Here is a 24,836-nt window from a genome sequence, read left to right as displayed (position 1 = left end):
TATTTCAGATATTGGGGCAATAATGTGCTCTACGTGATATGTACTGCTGACACAGGACCAGCTCATCCTCCCTCCCTTCAGTTGTAAACGCCTGCGCCTTGGTTAAGTTAACTGATCCCAGATCTGTTACTGAACATGCGCTCTCGAGGAGGTGTGGCTTTTCCTGGTGATCTCGTTAAAGGATTAAAGCCTCCTCACCTGTCAGAAATCGAAGCGGTCTGGTCAGCAGGGGGGAAACAAAAGGAGAGAAACAAGGGTTTGAGGGTTTTTAAGTGGGTTGGCTGAAGTGTTGAGGAGGCATGTATGTGATGTTAATGCCAAACAGGGCATTAGAGTAGGCCACAGAGCACAGAACTCACCGTGGGGAGTCATTTAAAGTCATTTGAACATAGAAAATGTAGAAAAAGAGGAAATAGAAGTGATAGAGCAAATTCTGAGAAGAGACATGGGTTACACTTTACCTCAAGTCCCTCTATTTAGCATCCATCAGCAGTATATAAACATTTAATAAATGGTTTAAAACATATGATAATGTAGCTGTAAGCATGTTGAAGTGTCAACAACTGTAACTCCTCCTCAAGTGGAGGCTGGTGTATAAACAGATAATGAATGACAATATAGTAAAGCACAGGTGTAAAAGCATAAAATATGTCTTCTAGGAGAAGTTATAAATGTTGCCAAAAATTGTCTTATATATCTGCTTACAACTACATTATAGTGTCTTATAAACATTTATTAAATGTTTTCACTCAGTTTCTCCCTGTGCTTACAGACACATATCTGCAAACTGTGGTTATTTTTTAACAACCAAATGAAAAAAACGTGTGTGTGTGTGTGTGTGTGCAGATGAACACGCTTTCTTCTTAAATACACCTGCAGTTGTTATTTGTACCATAAAATCAGCGAAGCTCTTATTTCTTTGTCCTGGATCTCTCATCATGTATGGGGCTCACAGCTCAGGTCTGTATTTGTTGGTTTGGGGGAGGAATTGGGGGAAATGGGGTGACCTCACTCTGTCACTTCTGTCTGTGACAGTTTGGGCAGCTTTTTAGGCCAGTTGTCAATTTTTTCTCTTATCTCTCCACGACTCAGATGTTGCTGTCTCAGACCAGACTCTCTGCATCCAGGTGTCTCTTTGTTTAATTTCCTCTCTCCAAATCTGCGCTCATCTCTAAATATCCAGAGAACCAAACACTGGTCATGTTCTTGTAAAGATGTGAAAAGCTGTTGGAAGTTATATGTTGAGAAAAATCTGAGTTGCATGACAGTGATGTCAGGCCTGTGAATACATGCGTGTGTCACTCAACATGACATCAGCTAGCGTCAGCTCCAAATCTTCATCACAAACACGTGAGTCATCTGGTGCATTCCCTGCCTTGGCTAATGAGATTCCCCTCATTAAGTCCTTTAAGTGTTAATCTGTATAGGAGAGTTGGGGGGTGCTGAAGAGTGGAGCGAGTCTGGAGAAGGGGAAAGGAGAAGAAGCAGAGGCTGAAACTTGGACCAGCAAACAGGGATTTTCTGCTTCTTGTGGAGTGTCCTCTGTTGTTTCTGATTTGCTCTAAAGCTTTGAGGGATTGCCTGGTGGTGGTGGAGGCCATCTGGCTGGAGCTTTATCAAGATTTCATGCTGTGAGCCTTCGGCCGACGGTGGCCACTTGCACAGGTAAGAAAACTGTGGACTGGACCAAGTAAATGTGTGTAGATAAATATTGACAAATGGCCTGAAAAAGAACCTGTCCAATATGTTTGAGTCTGACATTTGTCACTTTCTGTTCTTGTGTGTGGTTTCCATCTTTCTCTTTTAGTGCTTCCCTTCTCTCTAGATGACACCTCATTTGCGTATGTGATCTTTGTAAGCAGGTGTGTGTGTGTGTGAGAGAGAGAGAGAGAGAGAGAGTGTGATTACAAAGTCTGTGTGTCTGAGCCCTGTCTGACTGCCGTCCTTGTCCTTGGCATGTCTCAACCTGAGTTATTGTGAGGCCATGTGTGTCCTGAGTTTGTCCTGTTTGAGCAACACAACATGAGCGAAGGAGAAAACCTTTCTACATTCACACATCATCTGTCAAAGAAATAAGAGTTCGGTCCTTCCCTCCCGTCCTGAGAGCTCTGCTGCATCATGGAGTCTGTTGTGAGAGTCAAAAAGTCGCTGAGGACGCCCATCAGGAAGATGACCAGCTGTGTGTCGGGGGTGAAGGAGAGGAGGTTGTGTGCCAAACGCAGGGACAAGAGGGGCAGAGGTGGGGGAGGAAGAGGAGGATGCAACAGGTTGGGGAGGACCCCTCCTCTCCGAACCGCACACCCCAAAGACCCAGTCATTCGCTTGTACCAGGCGGACCTGGAAAAGGAGAGGCAAGTGGACACATCATGTAGAAAAAGGAAGTACAATACTACACTGTAAAAATACTGCATTACAAGTAAAAGTTCTGCATTAAAAATGTTATTTTAGTATGTAAGTATTATTAGAAAAATGTTCCCAGTGAGTGATTAGTATTGCTGATGCATTAATGTGTACACAACATTTTACTGCTGTATTTGGTTAAGATGAAGCTGATTCTGTTTATTTAAATTACACTACTTAGATACTTTCCATCAATGAAAACATATGGGTTCACAGCACATGTGCTTTTTTGGACATAATCCCCTGGTGAAAATGAGACAACTAACTTATTTTTGTATGTGAGATAAAGTTTTGATCTGAGAAAGAAATCCTGTCAAACTCACCGACTGTATGAACTGAAATTTTCCACATCTGGTGAAAACACTTTATGGCAATGAAACCGACACGTGTGCTTTGAGTTCAAGTTGTTTGTATCATGTTACTGTCTGTAGCAGCTTCCGTTTGCTTTCATTAGAGATGGGAGCTGAAGTGAATCGAGTTAATTGTTACTTTGATGAAATGCAGTCTGTATTTATGTCAGGTGTGTTTGTGTTTTGTCTGCTGTGTTTACAGAAAGCTGCGGGAAGCAATGAACGCTCAGAAGAATGCAGAGAGAGCAGCTATGAGAGCTCACCTCAGGAGAAAATATCAGCTGTCTGAGGTCTGTGTTTAAGTTTCTATTAGAATGAGAAAATAAACATTTCCACACACACTTTCCACTATTTTCTACAAAACATCCCAGATAATTTTTTTTTTTTTTTTTTACCAGATTATTGTTTTCATTTCCTGTTTTAAAGTAAATTACCTGAATTTCTTAAGAGATTTCAAACAAATTTAAATAACTGATGCACATATCAACTTGTAACCTGCCAAATGTAATGCCAGTTACACCGTTAGTAACTCTTGTTCTTCCTCTGTGTTTCCTTCATGATTAGAACTCCACGGACACAAACCACCTGAGGTCTGTTGGAGGGAAAGTGTCGCTCCCCCACAAGCTGATGAAGATCATTCATCCTGAAACCAAGACCAAGGACGACGGCTTCAACCTGCTGAGCGCCTTCCAAGGCCTCAGCTTCGGCACAGCGGCGCTCACAGGGAGGAAACACAGCAGGACGTCCACTCCTGCACCAGCAAGCGGGGCCTCCTGTAAAGTCATGTGATCAGTATGTGGTCACAGGGACGATCAGTACACCGCCTTCTACCCTCATACATGACTGCTGCTCACACACAAACTTATATTTTGTCTGCCAGATAATTTAATATCTTATATAAAATGGATTAAATATTAATTTAATTGAGTTGAGAAAGTGATCAAACCTGTAAATGTAATGAATTATTCCCTGATAATAAACGTATCAATACACCTGTCCGGGAAAGTTACCTCACAAGTGATGTTATATTTTGTTTTAACTGATGATACAATAATGATATTGATTAATGAGATAATGACTCAAGTTCATACGTTGTTCTTATCCTAGTGAGGTGTTATATTAGGGGTCAATAAAATAATTATCAGTTATTTTTGTTAATGACATTCATAATGAGGCTGAAAGGGTTGATCACATTTTCACCTCATTTAGATCCTCATTTTGTTATATCTGAATTACCCATTAGTTTATAATATTTTATATTATATAATCTAGAAACAACTGTAGCTAGTTTCTTCTTATGGGGCTGCCACGTCGCTCTAAAATTTAGAGCGACGTGACATTAAGTGTCTAAATGATATAGATCCAACTGGGCGATCTATTCACAAGTAAGGAAACTCAGGGAAACACGTTCACACTTCATCACACGTTCACTCAAGTAATGAAATAACATTCAATATTCTTGTTTTTGTATATTTGATTAACTAAGAACATTGTTTTGTTTCTTTGTAAATAATCTCCAATCTGTATCACCTGCGAGCCAAATTGTATCTGTAATGAACATGAGCCAAGTTTCAAGCTATTAGTTTCCTGATTACTTATTTTCATTGAGCTGATACTGATGTGCAGCCTAATCAAATGTGTTAATACAACAGGAAGCAGAAACCCTACAAACTAATAGGTAGACAGTCGAGGTCTTTTCTTTTGTTTATTAGCTGTGACAAAAACTTGTAATAAAGACATGTTTGACCAGCTGGACTCACTCTTTTTTGGCCTTCACATGGTGTGGTGTGTGTGTGTGTGTGTGTGTGTGTGTGTGTGTGTGTGTGTGTGTGTGTGTGTGTCAACCTGACATTTGGGCTCTGTTGTGATTCTCTTGAACTCTTGATCTTCACATCCATAACTCATCATCTGCTATCAATTCATCGGAGCTATAGAGCACATTCAAGGATATTAAGGTTGAGGAGGAAGGAGGGAAATAATCGAGGGGTGTCACAGCTCTGGACGAGACCGGCAGACACGTCTCGTTTGGACCATGAGGAGCATGTACATCCGAGTGACTGTGTGCATCAGAGCACAGGGCACCTGTGGGTCCAGAAATCTGCTCTGTGGTGTCGCACCACAAAGAGCTCTTTGTGTGACCGCAGCAGGGACTGTGGTAGATGGAAAGTTAGATGGAAGGAAAGGACCCGAGAGCACAGGAGTTAGAAAGAGGGGTGTGGATGGACGGGTGAGGAGCTTTGAGGAGATCCCTCACACAGGGAGGAGCGGCTGGGTCAACTTGGTGAAGTTCTGGAGAGAAGATCGTTTCAGGCATCTCCACAAGCACATGGAGAGGACCTTCAACGCCCTCGGTCCCATCTACAGGTAGCAGGAAGATGGAGGGATGATGTCGTAAATGTAGAAGTAGTAGTTGATAACCTCAGAATTAGGAGCTAAAATGTTGTTTTCCAATATGTTTATGTAGCAGTATTGCACATGAGTTTACACCATAGCCTCTGTGTGTGTGAAGGGAACATGTGGGCACCCAAAGCAGTGTGAACATCATGTTGCCGTCTGATGTCGGTGAGCTGTTTCGTTCAGAGGGCCTGCACCCCCGGCGGATGACCCTGCAGCCCTGGGCAACACACCGAGAGACTCGCCAGCACAGCAAGGGAGTCTTCCTCAAGTCAGTACCTCACCTGCGTGTGTGTATGCATGTGTATTACTCATGTTGTGGTGATATACTGTAAATCTGTTTAAGCAGTCACACTGTGGGAACTCACCTCCCTTTTGGAGACAAAATGCAAGTCATTACATTTTTGGGTTAAGTCTTAGTTTAGTGGTTATGACTAAGGTTAAGTCTCCAGGGAATTATTGGATGAATGTCAGTCACTGCAGTGTCCCCTTAAGTAATGGAAACAAGTGTGTGTGTGTGTGTGTGTGTGTGTGTGTGTGTGTGTGTAATCACTTGTGCCATCATCATGTTGTTGTTTGTGTTGGTTTGTGTCTCTTTCAGTCTGGGTGTCTTGCTTCTAGGGAGCTGGCTTTTACACGTCTGTGCCCAGGGGCCCACTGTCTCATAATCTGTCCATGGTCTTCGGTTAGATTATGGCTAAGTGTCAGAAAATAACTGGATGGGTGAAGGTAAAGTTGACTAGAGGTTAAGCATCACAGAGGAGACTTGTTAGGGCTTTGTTAGGGTTCAGGTAAAGGAAAGGGGAAGCAAACATTCATAGGGAAACAGACTGACACAGCAGCACATCTGCATGAGAAAGGCATGCTAGCTTCCTTTCCAACCCAGTTTCCTTGTGTCACAGTGACTCAGCAGAATTGAAATGAATCTACTTTAATCCCTCGCTCCAAATTTTCTCTCTGCAGGAACGGTGAGGAGTGGCGAGCGGACCGTCTCCTGCTCAACAAGGAGGTGATGATGAGTGCGGCCGTGAAGCGCTTTCTACCCCAGCTTGATGAGGTGGCGAGGGACTTCTGTCGAATGCTGCAGGCGAGAGTGGAGAAGGAGGGCAGAGGCGAGGAGGGGAAACGCAGTCTGACCACAGATCCCAGTCCTGACCTCTTTCGCTTCGCCCTGGAAGGTCGGAGGTCATCGTCCCCTGTGATTTGTGACCTGTAGTTTCTTATGTGTGATTGTGCAGTCGAAGTAAACTTGAATACACCGCGGCCACAAAAATCTGTCTCTTTTTCTATCCAGGAAAAGTGAGTTAAGTGTAGAGAGGATGGGAGTCCTCTTAACTGTCATGTCTCCTTTTCATACAGACCTCGAGGTCCTGGGGGAGGGGAGGGTATGGATTAATGTCACCTCCCTCTTTTGACAGGCTCTCATTCAACCTAATCAGCTCTGTGGGTTGAGTCGCAAATGCTGACGTAGGCTGTAACGGAGTCTCACGTCAGAGGAATTATACAATCTGCAGGAACGTCACCTTTCCCCTTGCTAATATCTCACTGCTTCTGCTCTCTCTGTTTCCAATTTAAAGATATTCTCACTTCGTATGAGAACCAAACCTCATTTTTAACCTGAGGCATATCTGTCGTTAACATATTATAGATGTAGGAGGTCAAGGAGAACACGCACCATTAAAAATAGAAACACCAACAAAGATGAAACGCTCCAGCATTCTTTCACAAGATCTGTTCCTTTCATGTGCCTATCTGCAACATGCCACATTCACAAGCGCAAATGCTTATGTGACTCAGTGTGCTGTACAACTGAATGCATCTGTGTGAGAGAGCTGATGTGCTGGTTTGCTCTTAATGGACCACAGCACACAAAGTCAGGTGCTAAGCCAGGGTAGGAATAGACGAACTCTATTCCAGTCGGTGATGTGTAGTTAATATAACACAAGCATGTCTGATGGGTGATGGATGTCTGATGGAGGAGAGGCAATTCCTCTGAGACGACGTGTGCACTCAGAAAACAAAGTCTCTGGATTTGAAAAACACGGAATATTTTCTCGCTGTCACTGACGGAAATGCCTTTTTTATGGTAACTAAGAATAAAACCTGTCGTTTTTTGTTTTTTTTGTGTGGCTGGTAATCCCTTAAAGCTTAAATTTAAAACATACAAATAAGAGTCAGGAGGTTTTATAAGCTACTTAAAAAACTGTCAAACTGAAGTGCATTATTTAGTAAAGCCTTTATTAGTTTAAAACATTTTATAACTTGTTTTAGCCTCGTCATTTTTACATTTTCTCAGTGTTTGTTTGCTCACCTTGAAACACGTCAGTTATCTCTCACCCTCACCCACCCTCCTTTCCTCCCCCCCTGTAGCCAGTTGCCATGTGATCTACGGGGAGCGTATTGGCCTCTTCTCCTCGTCTCCCTCCCTGGAGTCCCAGAAGTTCATCTGGGCCGTGGAGCGCATGCTGGCAACAACCCCTCCTCTCCTCTACCTGCCCCCTCGCCTGCTGCTCCGCATCGGCGCTCCCCTGTGGACGCAGCACGCCAGTGCATGGGATCACATCTTCAGCCACGGTAGGAAGAGCTACAAGCATTCATTGGACTCCTAAGGCAGGGAATAATGGATATCTAGTTTATCTAACTCTCTTCAATTTGTTTCAGTATGCACCTTCACTACTCCCATCTTACCTGACTCTGTCACCCTGTCCTGGTCTTCTTCCAGCGGAGGCGAGGATCCAGAGGGGGTACCAGCGCCTGTCTTCCTCCCAGGGTCGAGGGTCTGAGGCTGGAGCAGCTGGAGGCCAGTACACCGGGGTCCTGGGCCAACTCATGGAGAAAGGGCAGCTATCTTTGGACCTCATCAAAGCCAACATCACTGAGCTGATGGCTGGAGGGGTCGACACGGTGTGTGTGTGTGTGTGTGTGTGTGTGTGTTTGTCTTCTTTGGCCTGCTTTTGTATACCTCACCCTGACTGATTCCGTGTCACCTCTCATCCCATCCTCTCTCTGCAGACAGCGGTGCCCCTGCAGTTTGCACTGTTTGAGCTAGGCCGTAACCCAAAGGTGCAGGAGAGGGTGAGGCAGCAGGTGAGGGCGTCATGGGCGCAGGCTGGTGGTGACCCTCAGAAAGCCCTGCGGGGGGCGCCATTACTAAAAGGCACAATCAAGGAGATTCTCAGGTACATACTCAGACCCCTCATAGTGTGAACCAAGGGCATCTGAGGATCTGCGAGCTACATTATGTGCAACTTTCCTTTGACCTGAAGCAAAAACATCCCCTGTGCCATAAAAACAGGCTTCAGCAGAGCCGATGGATGTGAGGGGAGAAAAAATACATTTCTGCTTCCGATCAATAGAGAAAATAATGCTCTGAGCTTGGGAACATCTGTCTAAGAGTCTGTTTCATCAACAGGTGCACCCCTCAAATACCTGATGAGATGAGAATTGATTACCAGTAATCCAGTAAGTTTGTGTTGAGAGTGAGTCAAAGGTAACAACAAAACATGAATCTGTGTGTTTTCGGTGTTGTTTTGGGTTGTGTCAGGTTGTATCCGGTGGGAACAACAGTGCAGCGGTATCCGATCAAAGATATTGTTCTCCAGAATTACCACGTACCTGCTGGGGTGAGTATAAACTGCACACAAACACATGCAGGTACATTCAGTGCAACAGATGACTTTAAGTTGACCGTCAACTCTCACCTCAGACGATGGTCCAGGTCTGTCTGTACCCCCTGGGAAGGAGCGAAAAGGTGTTTGAGGATCCAATGCGCTTTGACCCCGGCCGGTGGGGAAGCAGCAGAGAGGAAGGCCAAAGAGGAGAGGGGGCGGCCTTTTGCTCGCTGGCGTTTGGGTTCGGGGCGAGGCAGTGTGTCGGGAGGAGGATTGCTGAGAACGAGATGCAGCTCTTGCTCATGCATGTGAGTGGTAGAAGACAAGAGAAGGAGGATGAGGATGGAGGTCAGAGAGAAAGGATGTGACGCAAGAGGAAGGAAAGCTGGAAAGGCTGTTTGTTTGAGTTGTAAGAAAGGAAAGAAAAACAGAAGATCTGACAAGCTTAACCAATGAGCAGTGGTGGAAGAAGTATTCAGATGCTTTACTATTAAAGTAAAAGTACTCCATTACAAGTAAAAGTCCTGCATTTAAATTTTTACTTGAGTAAAACGACAGAAGAAATATCAGCTACATTTACACAAAGTGCTAAAACTAAGAGTAAAATAGAAGAAAGAAGAAGCTTCAATGAGCATTATCAGCATTTCCTTGTTGTAGATGGTTGAGCTCATTTTAACTATTCTATATACAGTTATGTAGTTTAATCCAGTGGTTACCAACCTAGGGGTCAGGCCCTTTCAAAGAGCCACAGTATAAATCTGGAGGGTCACCAGATGATGAATGGGAGAGGAAAGAAGAAAAAATCAAAGTTCTGCTACACAAAGTAGCAGTTATTTCAATGAAAACCACGTTAGTTACTTTCCACCACTGCTGTCGAGTAAAGCATAACTGTGATCCTTCTTAACATCTGCTCTGCTCCTTCTCCTCCACGCTGTCCTCATGCCTCCATCACCTCCTCCCCCTTCTCGTCTCCCTTCATCCTCCCTTCTTCTTCTCTCTCCTCCCTCCCTGTCTAGATCCTGCTGAGCTTCCATCTCAGCGTGTCGTCCTCGGAGGACATCAAAACCACATGCACTCTCATCCTCCAGCCTGAGACTCCGCCAAGGATCACTTTCAGCAAGCTCTGACACACACACACACACACACACACACACACACACACACACACACACACACACACACACACACACAGAAGTGAGTCATGCTATGCTGTGTTTTTCCAACATAACAACCAGATTTCTGATGATGCTCGTTGAAGCTTATGCTGAGCTTTTTATTTTTTGTTACATCCTGATTAACTTTGCATTCTGCCCTACAATTCAGAAAACTGATGAATAAAGAAACATTTCCTCCTCCTGTTGTTGTCTTGTGGTTTGCAAAAGCAACACTAGCAATGCTGTCCACCAGATGGCGCTAAAACCCACACCAACCCGTTCATTTACATTTGTCGCGCTTGTCCTCCTTACCATTCAGTCTTGGCCTGCTTCATGCATCCAACAGGTTGGTCATCTCCTTTCTAAACATCTAAATTTTACAACCTTTCTTCATGCTGGGTGCTGTGTGTAAGGACTGTACGCAACACCAACACCTCTTTCTGTTCCCTGCTGTTTTTGTAACATCAGTTTTTTGTTAGATTGTTTATTTTTCAGCTGAAAATCTTCCCTGCTGTTTATTTCTGTCGCTCCGTCTGATATTGATCCCTCTACTTGTTCCTTTTTCTCAATTGTTTGCTGGCGAGCTCCATAAAAAGACATTTTCTCCTGAAACAGGCAACTTGACTCACAGATTAAGATGTTAGAGACTGACAGGTGAAAGGTTTAATACTAATACTGCTTCTTGGCCCGTTTGGCTACTTGGTCCACTATTATTTTCTTATTGGAAGTGTTGCAAATTTAAGTTGCATATCATATTATTGCACTTTGGTCTCCATGTGTAAAACCGACCTTTATACCAGTCTGGTAATTATATGCAGTGCTATTATATCATACTGGGTGTGTGCCACACAGAGCAGAGGGCTGCAGGGTACATTTTCTCTCGTCAACTCAGGAACAAAGGTCTGTTTGTCCTTTGGCTAACGATTTACACCCTCTGTCAGCCTGCGTGACCGTGCATAGATACAAAGACTGCAGCTCCACGCACTCTTTCTAGAGAGCCACGAGAAACTTTCAGTAAACTGTGTCACTGAGTGGAAGACTCCTCATCTCCACGTGTCACCTCCTTTGTCAAAGTCTCACACTTCTATAACATCAGCCGTCCTCAGTCCGCACCTCTCTAATACAGGATGTGGTTTGTGTGTTTTTCAATGAGACAGCAACATGCTGCAGTGGGTGAATTAGAAATGATACAGACTTTTCCAAAGGTTCAGAAACTCTCTGACATCAAGAAGCTCAAGCTAAATCTAATAAATCACCCTTTAACTAATGGCTTATAGATAATGGTTAATAAATAATTTATTAATACTTCATAGATTAGTTGTAAGCCATTAATAAAAACTACTTTTGGGTTGCCAGGTTGTCCTAAATTATTAATTTGTCTTTTTAAGTCTTAGTTCATCATGTGAATTCCTCCAATGGAGTGTTTGACCTCTGACCTTCAGGAAGTGCTGCAGGCCATCTTATTAATACATTATTAACATTTATAGCCGCTGACTTGAAGAGGAACCATTTATTACTGACTTATTAATATCTATAATTATAGGTGATTCACTTAATGTTGCTTTTGGCCAAATAGAAAGTAAGAAACTCTTTATTAATGACTCAACGGTTGAGAGTGTTTTCACACACTCTTCTTAAGGCTTTTTAAAGCATTACATTGCATAACATTGATCTGAACTATATATTAACAATTAATAAAAGCAGTATGGTTGAGAATGACAAATGAGTAAAATACAGTAAAATCAAATATTTTTCTGTCAATCAACTAATCATTTCAGCAGAATATACAATTATGTGGAAAGTATTGCAGATATTCTGTCTCTGGTTTGGGTTCAATAGTGTGTCAAACCCAGAGTTAGGATTAAATAATCTGCAGCAAATAGACAGGTATCTCTTTGTGCTGTAGTTCACCCTGATGGTTTAAGGTCATCACTGGGCTGTTGACATAGAGTTTTTCCATTTTTAGCATCATCTTGGCCTAAAGTCAGGCTGAGCCACTTTAGGCTAATTCATCCAAAATCATCCATCTGTTGCAAGCAGGGGACTCGCTCCAAATGGTGCGAGTGGGAGGAGAGATGAGGGGGCAGCAGAGGGGTCAGAGGGTCAAAGTGAAGGAAAGAGACTGAACTAGGCTTGTTCAGGAGTCACGAGACTTAGAGAATGACGAGGACTTAACCTGAACACAGACGAGGATAAAGCCAGAGGAGGAAATATAGAAAAACTGAATAAAATCAACCAAGAGAGGAGGAGGAACTGTGTCAAAATGGGTAAGTGGACCAATGATTTCCTTTTGTATTGTGGGTGCAGAGTTATATTTGTACCTTATCATACAACTTCAGGATGATTTAAAATCCAAAGATGACCCTTCAGTGGTTTTATTAATTGTTAAATTGAAACTGAAAGGACAAAGGTACCTAAGTAGATACACAACACAAATAGTCTAGTGGCTGATAATCTGTCAGTTTCCAATATCTGTGATTATACAATATTAAATGATTCCATCAGAAACATGACTCAGTTGCCCCCTTTTTAATTTGTTGGTCCCGTAACGTGTCATTTGTCAGATGCCTTTGAACTTTAGTGCAGAGTCATAGCTGGACAAACATCTTTTCACTGATCGATTGCACACATGCACATGCTGACCTGCTATCATGCAGGAATGTGACCCTCAAACAGGTCACACCCATCTCTTGGTTCACATCTCTTATCAGTCATACAAGCTGTGCATTGACAGATATTTTGCAACTGCCTTTGACCTGATGTCTGCTTTATTTATAGTCAGCCTTCCAGTAACAGGTACCTGTATGGATGTGTGTACATGTGTGTACGTGTGTGTGTGTGTGTGTGTGTGTGTGTTTCCATGTGTACACTCTGGGATGTGTCAGAGGAGGATCTCAGTGGGACACGTAATGATGTGTGCAGTGGTGCGGCAGAACTGGGTCACAGGGAGGTGGAGAGAAAAAGACACGAAGAGAAAGAGAGAGAAAACACTGACAGCTACCAAATCCACAGGATGGAGGAGCTGTGCATGTTCACATTATCCTGCAAAACCTCCATCCACCATTTTCATCAGGGACTTCAAGCTTCTCTGTTTCTGCACGTCCGTTCACCACAAGGGGCTTTGATTTATAACACATATTTCAAACATGACACTTGTTAAAAGATATTGGTTAACGAGGTCGTAACCCTGTGACAGGCAGTGCAGATATAACAAATTAACAAATAACTGAGGTTTTCTTTTTTCTCATTATAGATCTACAGAAATGTTCCTTGTCAGATTCCTCCTCTCATCACATCACCCCCCAGTCTTCCTCCCCTTCCCCTCTCCCTCCTTCATCCTCACCTCTTCACTCCTGTTGTGCTGTTAGCAGCGACCTTGTCTGTCAGGCTCTCCTCTCGTCCACCCCCCCTCTGGTCTTTACTCTCTCCTCCCCTGTGGAGGCAGAAATTGCAGGCTCGACTGAATGTGACATCCTTTAAAATGGATGCCATTGTACTGGCTCCAAGCCCTCAGTACAGGTACCACAATGCTTTGCATGACAGACACATAGGTTCTTGTTTTACTGGTTTTGACAGTTTTATGCAGCACTAGTGTCTGGTGGTGTCACTGGGATAGGGTGTAAGGGAACGGCATTACATACCGGTATCATCCCAGTTTGAGTTAGTAAGTTGAGTGTAAGGAGAGCTGGAATTTGTTTGTAGACAAATAGATTGAGTGGGGTTTGATTGATTGTAGAGGACATCAGAGAACTGAACTTTTATTTTAAAGCTGCTCTTTTATAGTAACAATGGCTCAGATTACTCTGAATAATGTGAAAGGAGAAGCCACAGATAATTATCACCTGACACTGCAGTTTCCTTCAGCTCTACGCAGCTTTATAGCATCTTTCACACTCTCATCTACTCGTGTCATTTGCTGATGGAGGATGTGTTCAGGATTGCACTTTCAGGATGGAGAAGAACATGTAGCTCCGAACCTGACAGACTGGAGAACGGCAGAAGTGCAACCAAATCAGTCTCCTACTTTAATTCCTTCTTTAGTAGAGAGGGAGATATAATATAATGTGAAATAAGGATTTATTTCCTCTATATCACATTAATATCAGCCTTCCTTCCGGTTTTAAAATGTCGTTTTGTTGCTTGTCAAAGATCTTCTGAACTGAATTGTTTTCATATTAACGCCTCGTATGACGGCTGAATGTCAGCATGTAAATCTTCATAACCCCTCCACGCTGTAGTTAATGTCAGGTCAATATATACACACTCTATATGTTTTCTCTGCCCTGACTGTGCATTCAAAATTTGTGGTGCCATTTTTATCTCCGCTCTTCACTCTTAACACAAACTAGAAGTGTTGTTGTTCTTGTTCATCATTAACACAGAGATTACACTCTTTTTTCTGTTTGAGGTGTTTAGTTCATTTATATTTGCAGGTGGAGTTGGCAGTAGACTTTTTCATGACTTCACCCCGCTGACAACATTTCTCTGTCGCTACAGCTCGCATCAGGCGTTACTCCGAGGCGATGACACTGCCGGACTCTTTCATCCAGCGCCAGCAGCTGGACGCCAGCATGGCTGACACCTTCCTGGAGCATCTCTGTCTGCTGGACATCAACCAGGAGCCAATCACAGCACGCAACACCAGCATAATCTGCACCATCGGTGAGTGTGACAACCAGTCGCAGACAGTGAGTCTCAGTTTCAAGTTTGTTTTCTGGCAACTGTTGTATGTCATGGCTGGCAGTCTGGCAGACAGCCTGGGTGCTGGGTGGCCATCAGGATGCTGGCAGGGTTTGATTCTTGGCCGTGGCACTGTGGAGCTCTCTCTGCTCTTCTTCTGCCCAGAAAAAAAATAGAAAATAATTATAAAGAAACACAAAATACAAATAGCTCCTAGCTCTGACTCTCCAGATATCGCCTTTGATTTCTCACAAAAGCAAGTGCTTCTTTACTGCTCACTGAAGGGCTTGTGTCCAAAGTGATGAAGTAACAGGTGGATAGACTAACACAGTTCATTTTCAGTGTGGGGATGAAACTCATGATCATCATTAATTCATCTGCCAGTTATTTTCTTGGCCAATAAAATATCAGGAAAAAATATTTGGAAATAGTGAAAAAAAGACCCATTACAATTTTATGTGCTTATTTTGTCTTATCAACATGCCAGACACAAAGGTATTCAGTTTACTATCACAGAAACACAGAAAGTGGGAAATGATCACGTTTGAGAAGCTGGAATCACTGATTTTTGGTCATTTTCAATCGACTTATTGTCTCAGCTCAGTTTTAATGTGAATCTTCTACTTCTGTTGCTTTCAGGTCCTGCATCCCGATCCATCCCCAAACTCCAGGAGATGGTCAAAGCAGGACTGAATATTGCTCGTCTAAATTTCTCTCACGGCTCACACGAAGTACGTGCAGTACATGTGTCTCTCTGTGTACCGTCTCTCACAATTACAGTACTTATACACACACACACGTTTTGGTCTTTCCTTCAGTCATGTATTGATTCTCTGTCTGTCAGTACCACGGGGAAACCATCAAAAACATCCGCGAGGCGGTGGAGACGATAACCCCTGACCCCTTGTATTATCGGCCGGTTGCCATCGCCTTGGATACGAAGGGTCCAGAGATCCGCACTGGATTAGTGAAAGGGGTAAACATGTTATGCTTCATCTATCAGACAGTCAAAACCTAATCAACCAGTCACATGCAGTCAGGTGGAAGAGGTGCTGAAAATATGTCTTATCTGCGTTTTTTTGGGCGGCAAAACAATAACTGGTTGTGCTTCCTCATCTGCTTCTTCATCATCATCTTATTGTGTTGTTCTTTGTGTTGCTGTTGCATGCCGTCTGCTTTACTGAACAAATAACTCCAAGCTGTTGGAAACTTCTTCATGCCTTGATTAGCTTAGAAAATGCTCTGCATGACGTACGAGCTGCACACTGATTGTTGCTTGTTGTGTCTCTTCTAACTTCTGTGTAGTAACTTATTAGAAGATAAAACAGAGTTACTAACACATGTGTTTTGTTGTTTATATTATATATTATCTTTATATTATATTCTTACCAGCTAATTCTAATTTATCTGTTTTACACATGATAAACACTCGTTTCTTGCATGTTTTCAACTGGAAGAATGTAAATAGGTCACACATCAGCGTCATCGTACAGTTAGACAACCAGAGTAGACATCGAATGATAGAGGAGTGGACATATTTGTGGGACAATTATAACCCCATACAGTTGAAATCATGTTACGTTATCATCGTCATTGGCACTTAAAACCTCTGATGTGAATTAACAGAATTATTCAGCCACAAGCATCATAAAACACGCTGGCTTGTTGAAGCTCAGCTTGCCATTAAATCAAACGCTGGGTTTAGACAGCATGTGGATTAAAGTAGGTTTCAGGGTTTCAGCCCCGTGCAGGTTGTGGTTTTGCAACAGCAAACATAAGAACAGAAGGTAAGATTCTCTCTCCGGATGAGAAAGCCAAATATTTGATCGTGATCCAACAGATTGAGGTACTTCAACGTACTATAGATGACAACATCAGAATTTGGAGGGTTGCCATATTGTAATTCTCATGCCATCAGAGATTATGTTTATTTAGCATGAGTCATCTTGGTGATCATGGTAAACAGTATGCAGGACAGTTTTTGTGTCTGTGTGTGGACACATTCCTGCAAACATAGCAGCTTAAAACAACACTTGGAAGAAACTCAATACTTGCACCACAGGTTTCAGCTACAAAGGTGATTTCCTTGAAACAACTAGTGATGACACATATATGATAACACTTTCCTAGTACTTAAGAAATGACTTAATTAAGTCATTAGTTTGTCCCTCTAGTGCGCCTTGCTTTTAAACATGTCTTGATAATAAAGAGATGATAATGGTGTTTACTTAAAGGCAGCTTACTTTCTTTCCTCTTTGTGTGTGTGTGTGTGTATAGAAAGTTGAGGAGGAGGTGGAGCTGGAAAAGGGCAGTCATGTCCGTGTGGTGACAGCAGAGAGTGACAAAGACAAGACAGACGGGAAGCTTATCTGGGTGGACTATCCCAGCCTGCCCAAAGTCCTCAAGAAGGGAGGCAAGATCTACATCGATGACGGCCTCATTGGACTCAAAGTACTAGAAACAGGTAATGCACACATCAGGCTGACTTTAACAAACCTGCTGGCAAAGTAGAGATGTGACAACATGTCTACATCTGCATTGAAATTCTACTTCTTTCTAACTTTTTACAACATTTCTTTCTTCTTATTTTCTTGTTATATGATATATATTTTATTGATTTTGCAATATAAATACACACAAAAAATCTAATAAGTCATAGAGAAAACAACAATATGTAGAACAAAAGAAAACAAAAAAGAAAATAAAGACAAATACACAAGCACATATATACTTAAAGTACACACACACGGACACAAACATATATATGCACACACATATACATGCAGCGTTTAGTCTATACTAAATGCACAAAAGACCACACCTCACAGTGATCGGCCCTATCTCTCATTCTGAATGAGATTTTTTCAGGCCAGCTTGCTTAGCTGAATAAGCTATTCATGAAAAGATGGAGTCTTTCAGCCCGTTAACAAAATCTGCTTCCCCACTATTATAGAAGTAATGTAGTCTGGATCATATCTGAGGCTCCACAGTCCGCTTTAATTAGTGGGTCACCTTGTATATACAGTCTAGGCTTGAATTATAACTTGAGAAATCCCAGATACACTTCTTCCTCCAACAAGTCTGAAATAAAGGGCATTCCTGAAGTATATGTCCACATTTTCCTTTAGATCTTTGATATTTCCTGCAATCTGTATCCTCCCCTGCAAGACAAAACCCATCTTCATATTCAGTAAATGTTTTCTCCTTCGAAGAGATCCGCTACAGTTAAAACTCCTGTATCAACGCGATCTTGACAAAGAAATTAGTTTTGTGTTGTGGACCAAGCAGTCAAGGCTCAAGGAAATTTTCCAAATAAAAAGACTCAACAAAACTGAATTAACAGAATTATAGCCCCCCCCATGCTGTCAGAACACTTGGTATTGTCCTTGACTTGGGCCTCTGTTTAAAATCAGGCTCCACCCTCAGCCCCACCTTTTGTCAGACCAGGAAGAAGAACTCAGCTGCCAGGTAACAATGTAAACTAAATGTGCGCTCTTCATCTCGAAGACATTGTCAAATGTGGCAATAAACAAAGTGTAAATTGAACAAACTGACCATGTTATATAATTTTAACTAAACATGTGGTAATGATGTGGGTGAGTGTGTCTTAAACCTTCAACTGTGTAGCTGTGGCCACCACATTTTGGCTATGCTAAAGGGTTTTCACAACTCTTGAGTATAATTGTACTGACCCCTGAACTCCTCCTCCTCTGCAGGCCCTGACTGGGTGGATACGGAGGTGGAGGCCGGGGGGGTGCTGTGCAGCCGTAAAGGCGTTAACCTCCCCGGCTGCGACCTGATCGGCCTGCAGGCGGTCAGCGATCGAGACGAGGCTGACCTGAGGTTTGGGGTGGCCCAGGGCGTGGACATGGTGTTCGCCAGCTTCATCCGCTCTGCCCAGGACGTCAAAGATGTCCGGCGAGTTCTGGGGCCACACGGACGAGATATCAAAGTGATTAGCAAGGTGGAAAGCCGGCAAGGGGTTCAAAAGTGAGTCAAGGAAAAAATACTATAAATAAAACCATTGAGGCACAGTTATTTTGAGCGATGCAGTAGCTGGAGGCCGTGAGAATTTCATAATGAGGCTGTGACAAGACATATGAATCCACCGCTCCTGTGGACAGCCAGCTGTCAGTGATGGATGGACATATGTCAGCTCTGGATTTTACACATCTATGATAAGCGATCCGTGTGGCTGTGTGAGTTATAGCTGCCACTTAATAGATGTGACACAATTTATGTCACAGCTCTCATCTCCATTACTTATCTCTCGCTCGCTGCTGACAGTGTTTAACTACGGCTCTAATTTAAATGGGATTTTGTTTTTGATCGGATCATAAAGATTTAATTTTACACGATTATGATGCTGTGTATCGACATTTGTCGTGAAGAGTGTGGTTGTATTTTTACTTAAATCTCTATCCTGATCACATGTTCCCGCTGGTCCTCATTGCTCACATATGCATTTTGATTTCATCCACATGATGTAGGATTTAGATCACAATGCAACACATCCTCAATATGTTTTCAAGATCTAGAAGCAGTCAGTAAAACCCTGTTTTTGCAGATCAAGACCTGGATAACACGCAGAAACAAACTGTATCGTTATATTTTTGTCCTTCCTGCCTCTTCTTCTTCTTCCAACTCCCTCCTTTTTCATCCCAAACTCTGAATCCTTTGCCTCCTCAAACCCCCCCCCCCTTCTAATCTCTGTCAGTTTTGAGGAGATCCTGGCCGAGAGCGACGGCGTGATGGTTGCCAGGGGCGACCTGGGGATCGAGATCCCGGCGGAGAAAGTCTTCATCGCCCAGAAGATGATGATTGGACGCTGCAACTCTGCCGGCAAGCCTGTCATCTGTGCCACGCAGGTCAGGGACAAGCACACAAACACACACACACACACACACACACACACACACACACACACACACACACAGACAGATGGATGCAAAAATGATGAAATATGCAGATTTAGACGCTAACTACAGTGTTATCCAATCAAATATCAAGTCAACATTAAAGGCTAACAGGCACACATTAACCTTGCACTCCCACATAATGTACTCACACAAACACACACACACACATGTCCTCTCTTTCACACCCTTCTGCCATTGCACACACACACACGCACACAAACACATGCACACACACTCCTGCAGCCATGTTGAGTCACAGTGCTATATTTTGTTTATGCTACAGCTCCTGACTCAGAATGACAGCGTTATAGCAGGTTTGCTACTCGAGATGGGAGCCCAAAAACAACTCCCACACACACACACACACACACACACACACACACACACACACTAATCGCCATTAGCAGCAGCTTCTTAACTACTACAGAAATGCAGTCTCTCAGGCAACGCTGCGAGCCATCTCATTCTCCAACTGTCTGCCGTGCTTATTGACTCATACCACTGAGTCTCCGGCATGCCAATAATGATCTTGTAAAGTCATACTGGCCCGCCTCAGTCTAACTGATCTCTCATTTCTCCTCCACTACTGTCCATCCGTCCACAAAGCCATTAGCTCCGCTCTTCATTCTCTCCCTAACGCCTGTGTGCCTTGCATTACCTTCTCATCTAGGACAAAAATGGACACACTAAGTGGTTTATTTTTATGGATTAATTGATCAAGTCCCTTTACAGTGTCTTATGGAGATATTTTGGTTGATGTGAAGCTAATGTATTGTGTGTGTGTGTATGTGTGTTTGTAGATGCTGGAGAGCATGGTGGCCCACCCACGGCCAACCAGAGCGGAGGGCAGTGACGTCGCCAACGCCGTGCTGGATGGAGCCGACTGTGTAATGTTATCTGGGGAGACCGCCAAGGGACTGTTTCCTGTGGAGGCAGTCGCAATGATGCACTCGGTGTGTGCGTGCATGATGTCCGCTCTGTTTCATCTGACTTAGTGCCCTCTCGCCCCTTTGTCTCCCCCCACGCACTCACTCTCTGTCTCTGTCTCTCAGATCTGCAGGGAGGCAGAGGCGGCCATCTTCCACCAGCAGCTGTTTGAGGAGTTGCGTCGCCTCACTCCTCTCTCCTCTGACCCCACAGAGGTCACAGCCATCGGAGCTGTAGAGTCCTCCTTCAAATGCTGTGCTGGGGCCATCATAGTCCTCACCACCAGCGGCAGGTGTGTATACCAAACCTGTCACCAGAAAAATAATGTATGGTTACGTTATGGTTAAAGGAATAGTTAAGTAAAATACACTTATATGCATTCTTGCTGAGAGTTAGATGACAAGATTGATACCACTCCCATATGTGTACAGTAAATATGTTGCTATAGCCAGCAGACGGTTAGCTTAGCTTAGCACAAATACTGTGAGAGACAGCTAGCTACCTTACATATAGGGCACACCACTTCCTGCATTACCACTGAATGGTGGGCATAAATCATGAATAGTCATCCAATATGAATGTAATTCGTAATAGGACACTGGGCTGCATGCACATACTGGAGGCTCATAGACTAATTTGTGGGAGAGTTAAACTCGAGTAAACATATCACTCTCAGTACTTCTGTTTTTCTTCTTCCCCCTGGACAGACATACAAGCTCTTTAAAGGTTGGAACAACAGATGTTATTTTTTTATCCCAGAGCAAAGCTACAGATTGAATATTGCTGTACTGTTCCCTGCTTTCACATCCTTAGGGTACAGTTTTATGTTGACTATAATATTTATTGTGTTTCCCTGTTGTTGTGTGATCCGATTATTTGCTGTGTAAAATGACTCCCCTAACTGGCAAAATAAAGATTTCTCTTCTCCGCACACGTTAAGACACATAGATATAATGCACATGGAAATGCACATTTTTAAATCACCACATTTCTATACATACACAGGCACCACATACAGAGAGACAAAAAAAAAATCCATGTTTGAGTGGAGAAACATAACAAATGCAAATTCTTCCATCCTGTCATGCTTTATGATGTGTATAAAAAGGCTGAGCAGACCCAGTTGACCTTGATTTTCAATCAAGATCGCTAGAAGACAAGACTAAGAGTCTACAATGATGCTATCAGCTCTGTGAGGCTGTGCTCACAGCAGTGCTATGAGCTAAATGCTAATGTAGGCATGCTAAGATGCTCACAATGACAAAGCTAACATGCTGATGTTTAACAGGTACAATACCATGATGAACACCTTGGTTTAGCATCTTAGCATGCTTTAATTGGCACAAAAAGCACAGCTGAGGATGATGGGAACGTCATTAGTTTTGCAGATCTGTGTTCATAAACAAATTAAAACTTAACGTCAGGGGATTACGGTGATTACAGCTTATCCTGAGGGGAGCATGAATGCTTGTACCAAATTTCACGGCAATCCATCCAATAGTACAATTTCCCCCCGGGGATCAATAAGTATTGAAAAAGTAAAAGTATTTCTGATTCTGATTCTGATAGTTGTTGAGATAGTTCACTCAAAACTATAAATATCAAACCTCATAGTGGCGCTAGAGGGAAAAGTTAGAGGATGACCAAAGTCATTAGGATTCATCCTCTGAGAACAAGATTTAATAGAAATCCATCCAATAGTGGTTCAGTCTGGAACAAAGTGGTGGACTGACAGAGCCATCCCTAGAGCAATTGCCTGGAACAAGTCATGGTTGTTGTTGTTGTTGTTGTTGTTAGGCTCCATCACCATCTTCAAACAGTAAATGAGGGAATATACTTTAGCAAAATGGTGTTCATCCCTTCAGTAGGGTTCATAGACTTGTAGAATCTACGCCAAGGAGCTTTGAAGCTGTCCTGGCGGCTGGAACGACACTTTATGTTGCGTTTTTCTCTAATTTGTCACCTATCTGTACATGGATATGCTGTTCATATGTGCCAACATTGATAATATATTTTCCCTCCTTCTCACCATCCCTCCTTCCTCCTTGTCTCTTCAGGGCGGCACACCTCCTGTCCAGGTACCGCCCTCGCTGTCCTATTATTGCCATCACCAGAAGCCCGCAGGTACAGTCTGCCTCTGTGAACCAGCAGTGCATTTGTCTTGCCTGAAACATGACTTCATTGTTGATGACTCACACTTTTCAAAACTGAACAATATGTGATACAGTCAGTATTTATTCTCACTGTCTGTGGCTGTAAGTAGTGACAGCGCTAAAGATGTTAGATTGGTCGCACAGACTGAGCAAATTTATGTGTGATATTTTACTGGAGTGTATTTCTGTTTTATGGAGCTTTCTACAGCTCTTTGCTCAGGGACAGCTGTTATAAAACATGTGGTCAGAGCACAAAGTGTCACAAACTGCTTTAAATCATGATTACCTATAATTTAAAAGTCATGTGGCGTTAATCCACATAAGAACCTCCCTCCTCCTGCTATATGCTCCACGTGGAGGTCAGATTCAGAGCAGCACATCTGGACCTGGTGTGCACTCATTCAGTACAGCGGGTGGCTGCTTGACCCTGAGACCCTCCTTATGACAACATCCTGAACTTATCAGATCACAGGGTGGTAATTTTGAAAATTGAATGTCAAAACCTTTATTTATCCTGAGAGCAAGCTCCTGTTTTGCCGGATTGCCCTGTTGACACTTATATACAAATAATAAGTGCGATAACAAGTAGTCACATGATAAAATACAACATTTACAGCAAGAGTTGAAAAAGCAATAATGACTACAAGTGGTGATAGCAAAGGCAAAAAAATCAATTAAAACAAAACAACCAAAAAGATCTATTCCTGCAGGAATGTCAATTCTAAGAAAAGGTGTCTATTTCTTTGATAAAGCAAAGCAAAAACATTACTAAAACCTTTCTAAAAATAATGATTCACTGTACTGTAACAAACCCTGAAATTATTGCTGAACCTTCTGTCTCCGTCCTCTCCCTCAGGTGGCCCGTCAGTCTCAGCTGTTAAGAGGAGTGTTTCCTGTCCTCTTCCACCCTCTGCCTGCTCCTGTCTGGGCCGACGATGTAGACAACAGGGTCAACTTCGGCATGGATATAGGTCAGTGTGTGTGTGTGTGTGTGTGTGTGTGTGTGTGTGTGTGTGTGTGTGTGTGTGTGTGTGTGTGTGTGTGTGTGTGTGTGTGTGTGTGTGTGCCGTTTGTCTGTTTGTGTGCCTCCATTAGCCTCATTATTCATATGCTATGATACTGTCTTACTCACACACCCTCCTGTGTTTCTCTCCGTCCTCCTCTTCAGGGAAAGCAAGAGGATTCTTCAAGTCAGGCGACATGGTGATTGTGGTGACAGGCTGGATCCCAGGGTCCGGTCACACTAACATTATGAGGGCAGTCAATGTCCCGTAACAACCCGACCGTACTTGACTCTAAATCTGACTGACTGCCAGTGTTAAAGCCTCTTTAAGGCAGATCCCATAACGTCTAAATGTGATGAAAACCTGAGAGCCACCCTGTTAAATAAAATAATAACCACTGTCAGTAATAGAAAAGCATTTTGGCAGCAGCATCTTGGTTATTTAAACTCAAGGTTTTGGTAGGAAACATTTGCCACTGGAACTGGTCTCATGAATGTTGAATTTGTTTTTAATGTGTCTTGAAAGCTGAATGACTCCCTCCAAATAAAACTTGAATCATTAACTTTAACGCGCTGTTCTCCTGTTTCATGTGGAGACTTACAGTAAGCTTCACTAATTGAGTAGTCCAGCCGGTTATTTGTGGGAGTGATATTGAATTGAAACTGAATATTGTCTCTGTGGCTGCCATTGTGGAAGCATATCATTATTGGTAGCCTTTATAGAATTTGGAGATAAGGCTTTTTATTCCTGTCCTTAGTCCTGAGTTTATCTCTGTGACGGTGCAATTCTTTGGGCTATTATGAGCAGTGCCGGGAGATGCAGAGATGACGGGTATTAAACTACACTCTTTTGTCCACTGAGATAACCCAGATGCCGACATCTGCCTACTGTTCTCTCGTAAACTAATTATATCTTTTCCTGCATGGGGCTTTCTCATTTTCTGATGATCCTTTATGTGACGTCCTCGTCCTTTCTTCTGCAGGCTTCCTCGTGGTGCAGAATGGCCCCTTTCAGAGTGTTATTATAGTTTATTTCATCGTATTATTTTATACATATATGGATGAGATGATGCTATTTTTAACTACTTTATTTACTGTTGGATGGATTCATCTATAAAAATATTTTATAATTTCTTCATATGTTTGGTATAAAAACTCATAATCTGCAAAGTAACCAGTAAATACAGCTGTCAAATAAATGTAGTAGATTAAGGTACAATATTAAGGCATAAGTACAATATTTTC

At 42.8% G+C, this 24,836-nt stretch overlaps 3 protein-coding genes across 3 annotated transcripts; all 3 read left to right on the top strand.

Annotated features, from left to right (window-relative positions):
* Positions 1 to 2,118: 2,118 nt before the first annotated feature.
* Positions 2,119 to 3,539, top strand: LOC139290135 (complexin-3-like). Its single transcript, XM_070911828.1, has 3 exons — positions 2,119 to 2,355; positions 2,957 to 3,040; positions 3,315 to 3,539. The coding sequence occupies exons 1-3, from the start codon at positions 2,119 to 2,121 to the stop codon at positions 3,537 to 3,539; spliced, it is 546 nt and encodes a 181-aa protein (XP_070767929.1).
* A 1,243-nt stretch (positions 3,540 to 4,782) lies between these two features.
* On the top strand, positions 4,783 to 9,882 carry cyp11c1 (cytochrome P450, family 11, subfamily C, polypeptide 1). Its single transcript, XM_070911351.1, has 9 exons — positions 4,783 to 5,114; positions 5,260 to 5,415; positions 6,108 to 6,322; positions 7,515 to 7,718; positions 7,867 to 8,048; positions 8,157 to 8,323; positions 8,689 to 8,767; positions 8,851 to 9,063; positions 9,772 to 9,882. Exons 1-9 carry the CDS (start codon positions 4,783 to 4,785, stop codon positions 9,880 to 9,882), a joined length of 1,659 nt encoding a protein of 552 aa, XP_070767452.1.
* A 360-nt stretch (positions 9,883 to 10,242) lies between these two features.
* Positions 10,243 to 24,160, top strand: pklr (pyruvate kinase L/R). The gene is made up of 12 exons (XM_070911270.1): positions 10,243 to 10,255; positions 14,407 to 14,571; positions 15,229 to 15,320; positions 15,434 to 15,565; positions 16,867 to 17,053; positions 18,306 to 18,579; positions 19,307 to 19,457; positions 20,309 to 20,461; positions 20,561 to 20,727; positions 22,493 to 22,559; positions 23,445 to 23,559; positions 23,757 to 24,160. The coding sequence occupies exons 1-12, from the start codon at positions 10,243 to 10,245 to the stop codon at positions 23,861 to 23,863; spliced, it is 1,623 nt and encodes a 540-aa protein (XP_070767371.1). The 3' UTR covers positions 23,864 to 24,160.
* Positions 24,161 to 24,836: the final 676 nt, after the last annotated feature.

Source organism: Enoplosus armatus, chromosome 9, assembly GCF_043641665.1.
Source record: "Enoplosus armatus isolate fEnoArm2 chromosome 9, fEnoArm2.hap1, whole genome shotgun sequence".
Lineage (NCBI taxonomy): Eukaryota > Metazoa > Chordata > Actinopteri > Centrarchiformes > Enoplosidae > Enoplosus > Enoplosus armatus.
This window is presented reverse-complemented; position numbering and strand designations above follow the sequence as displayed.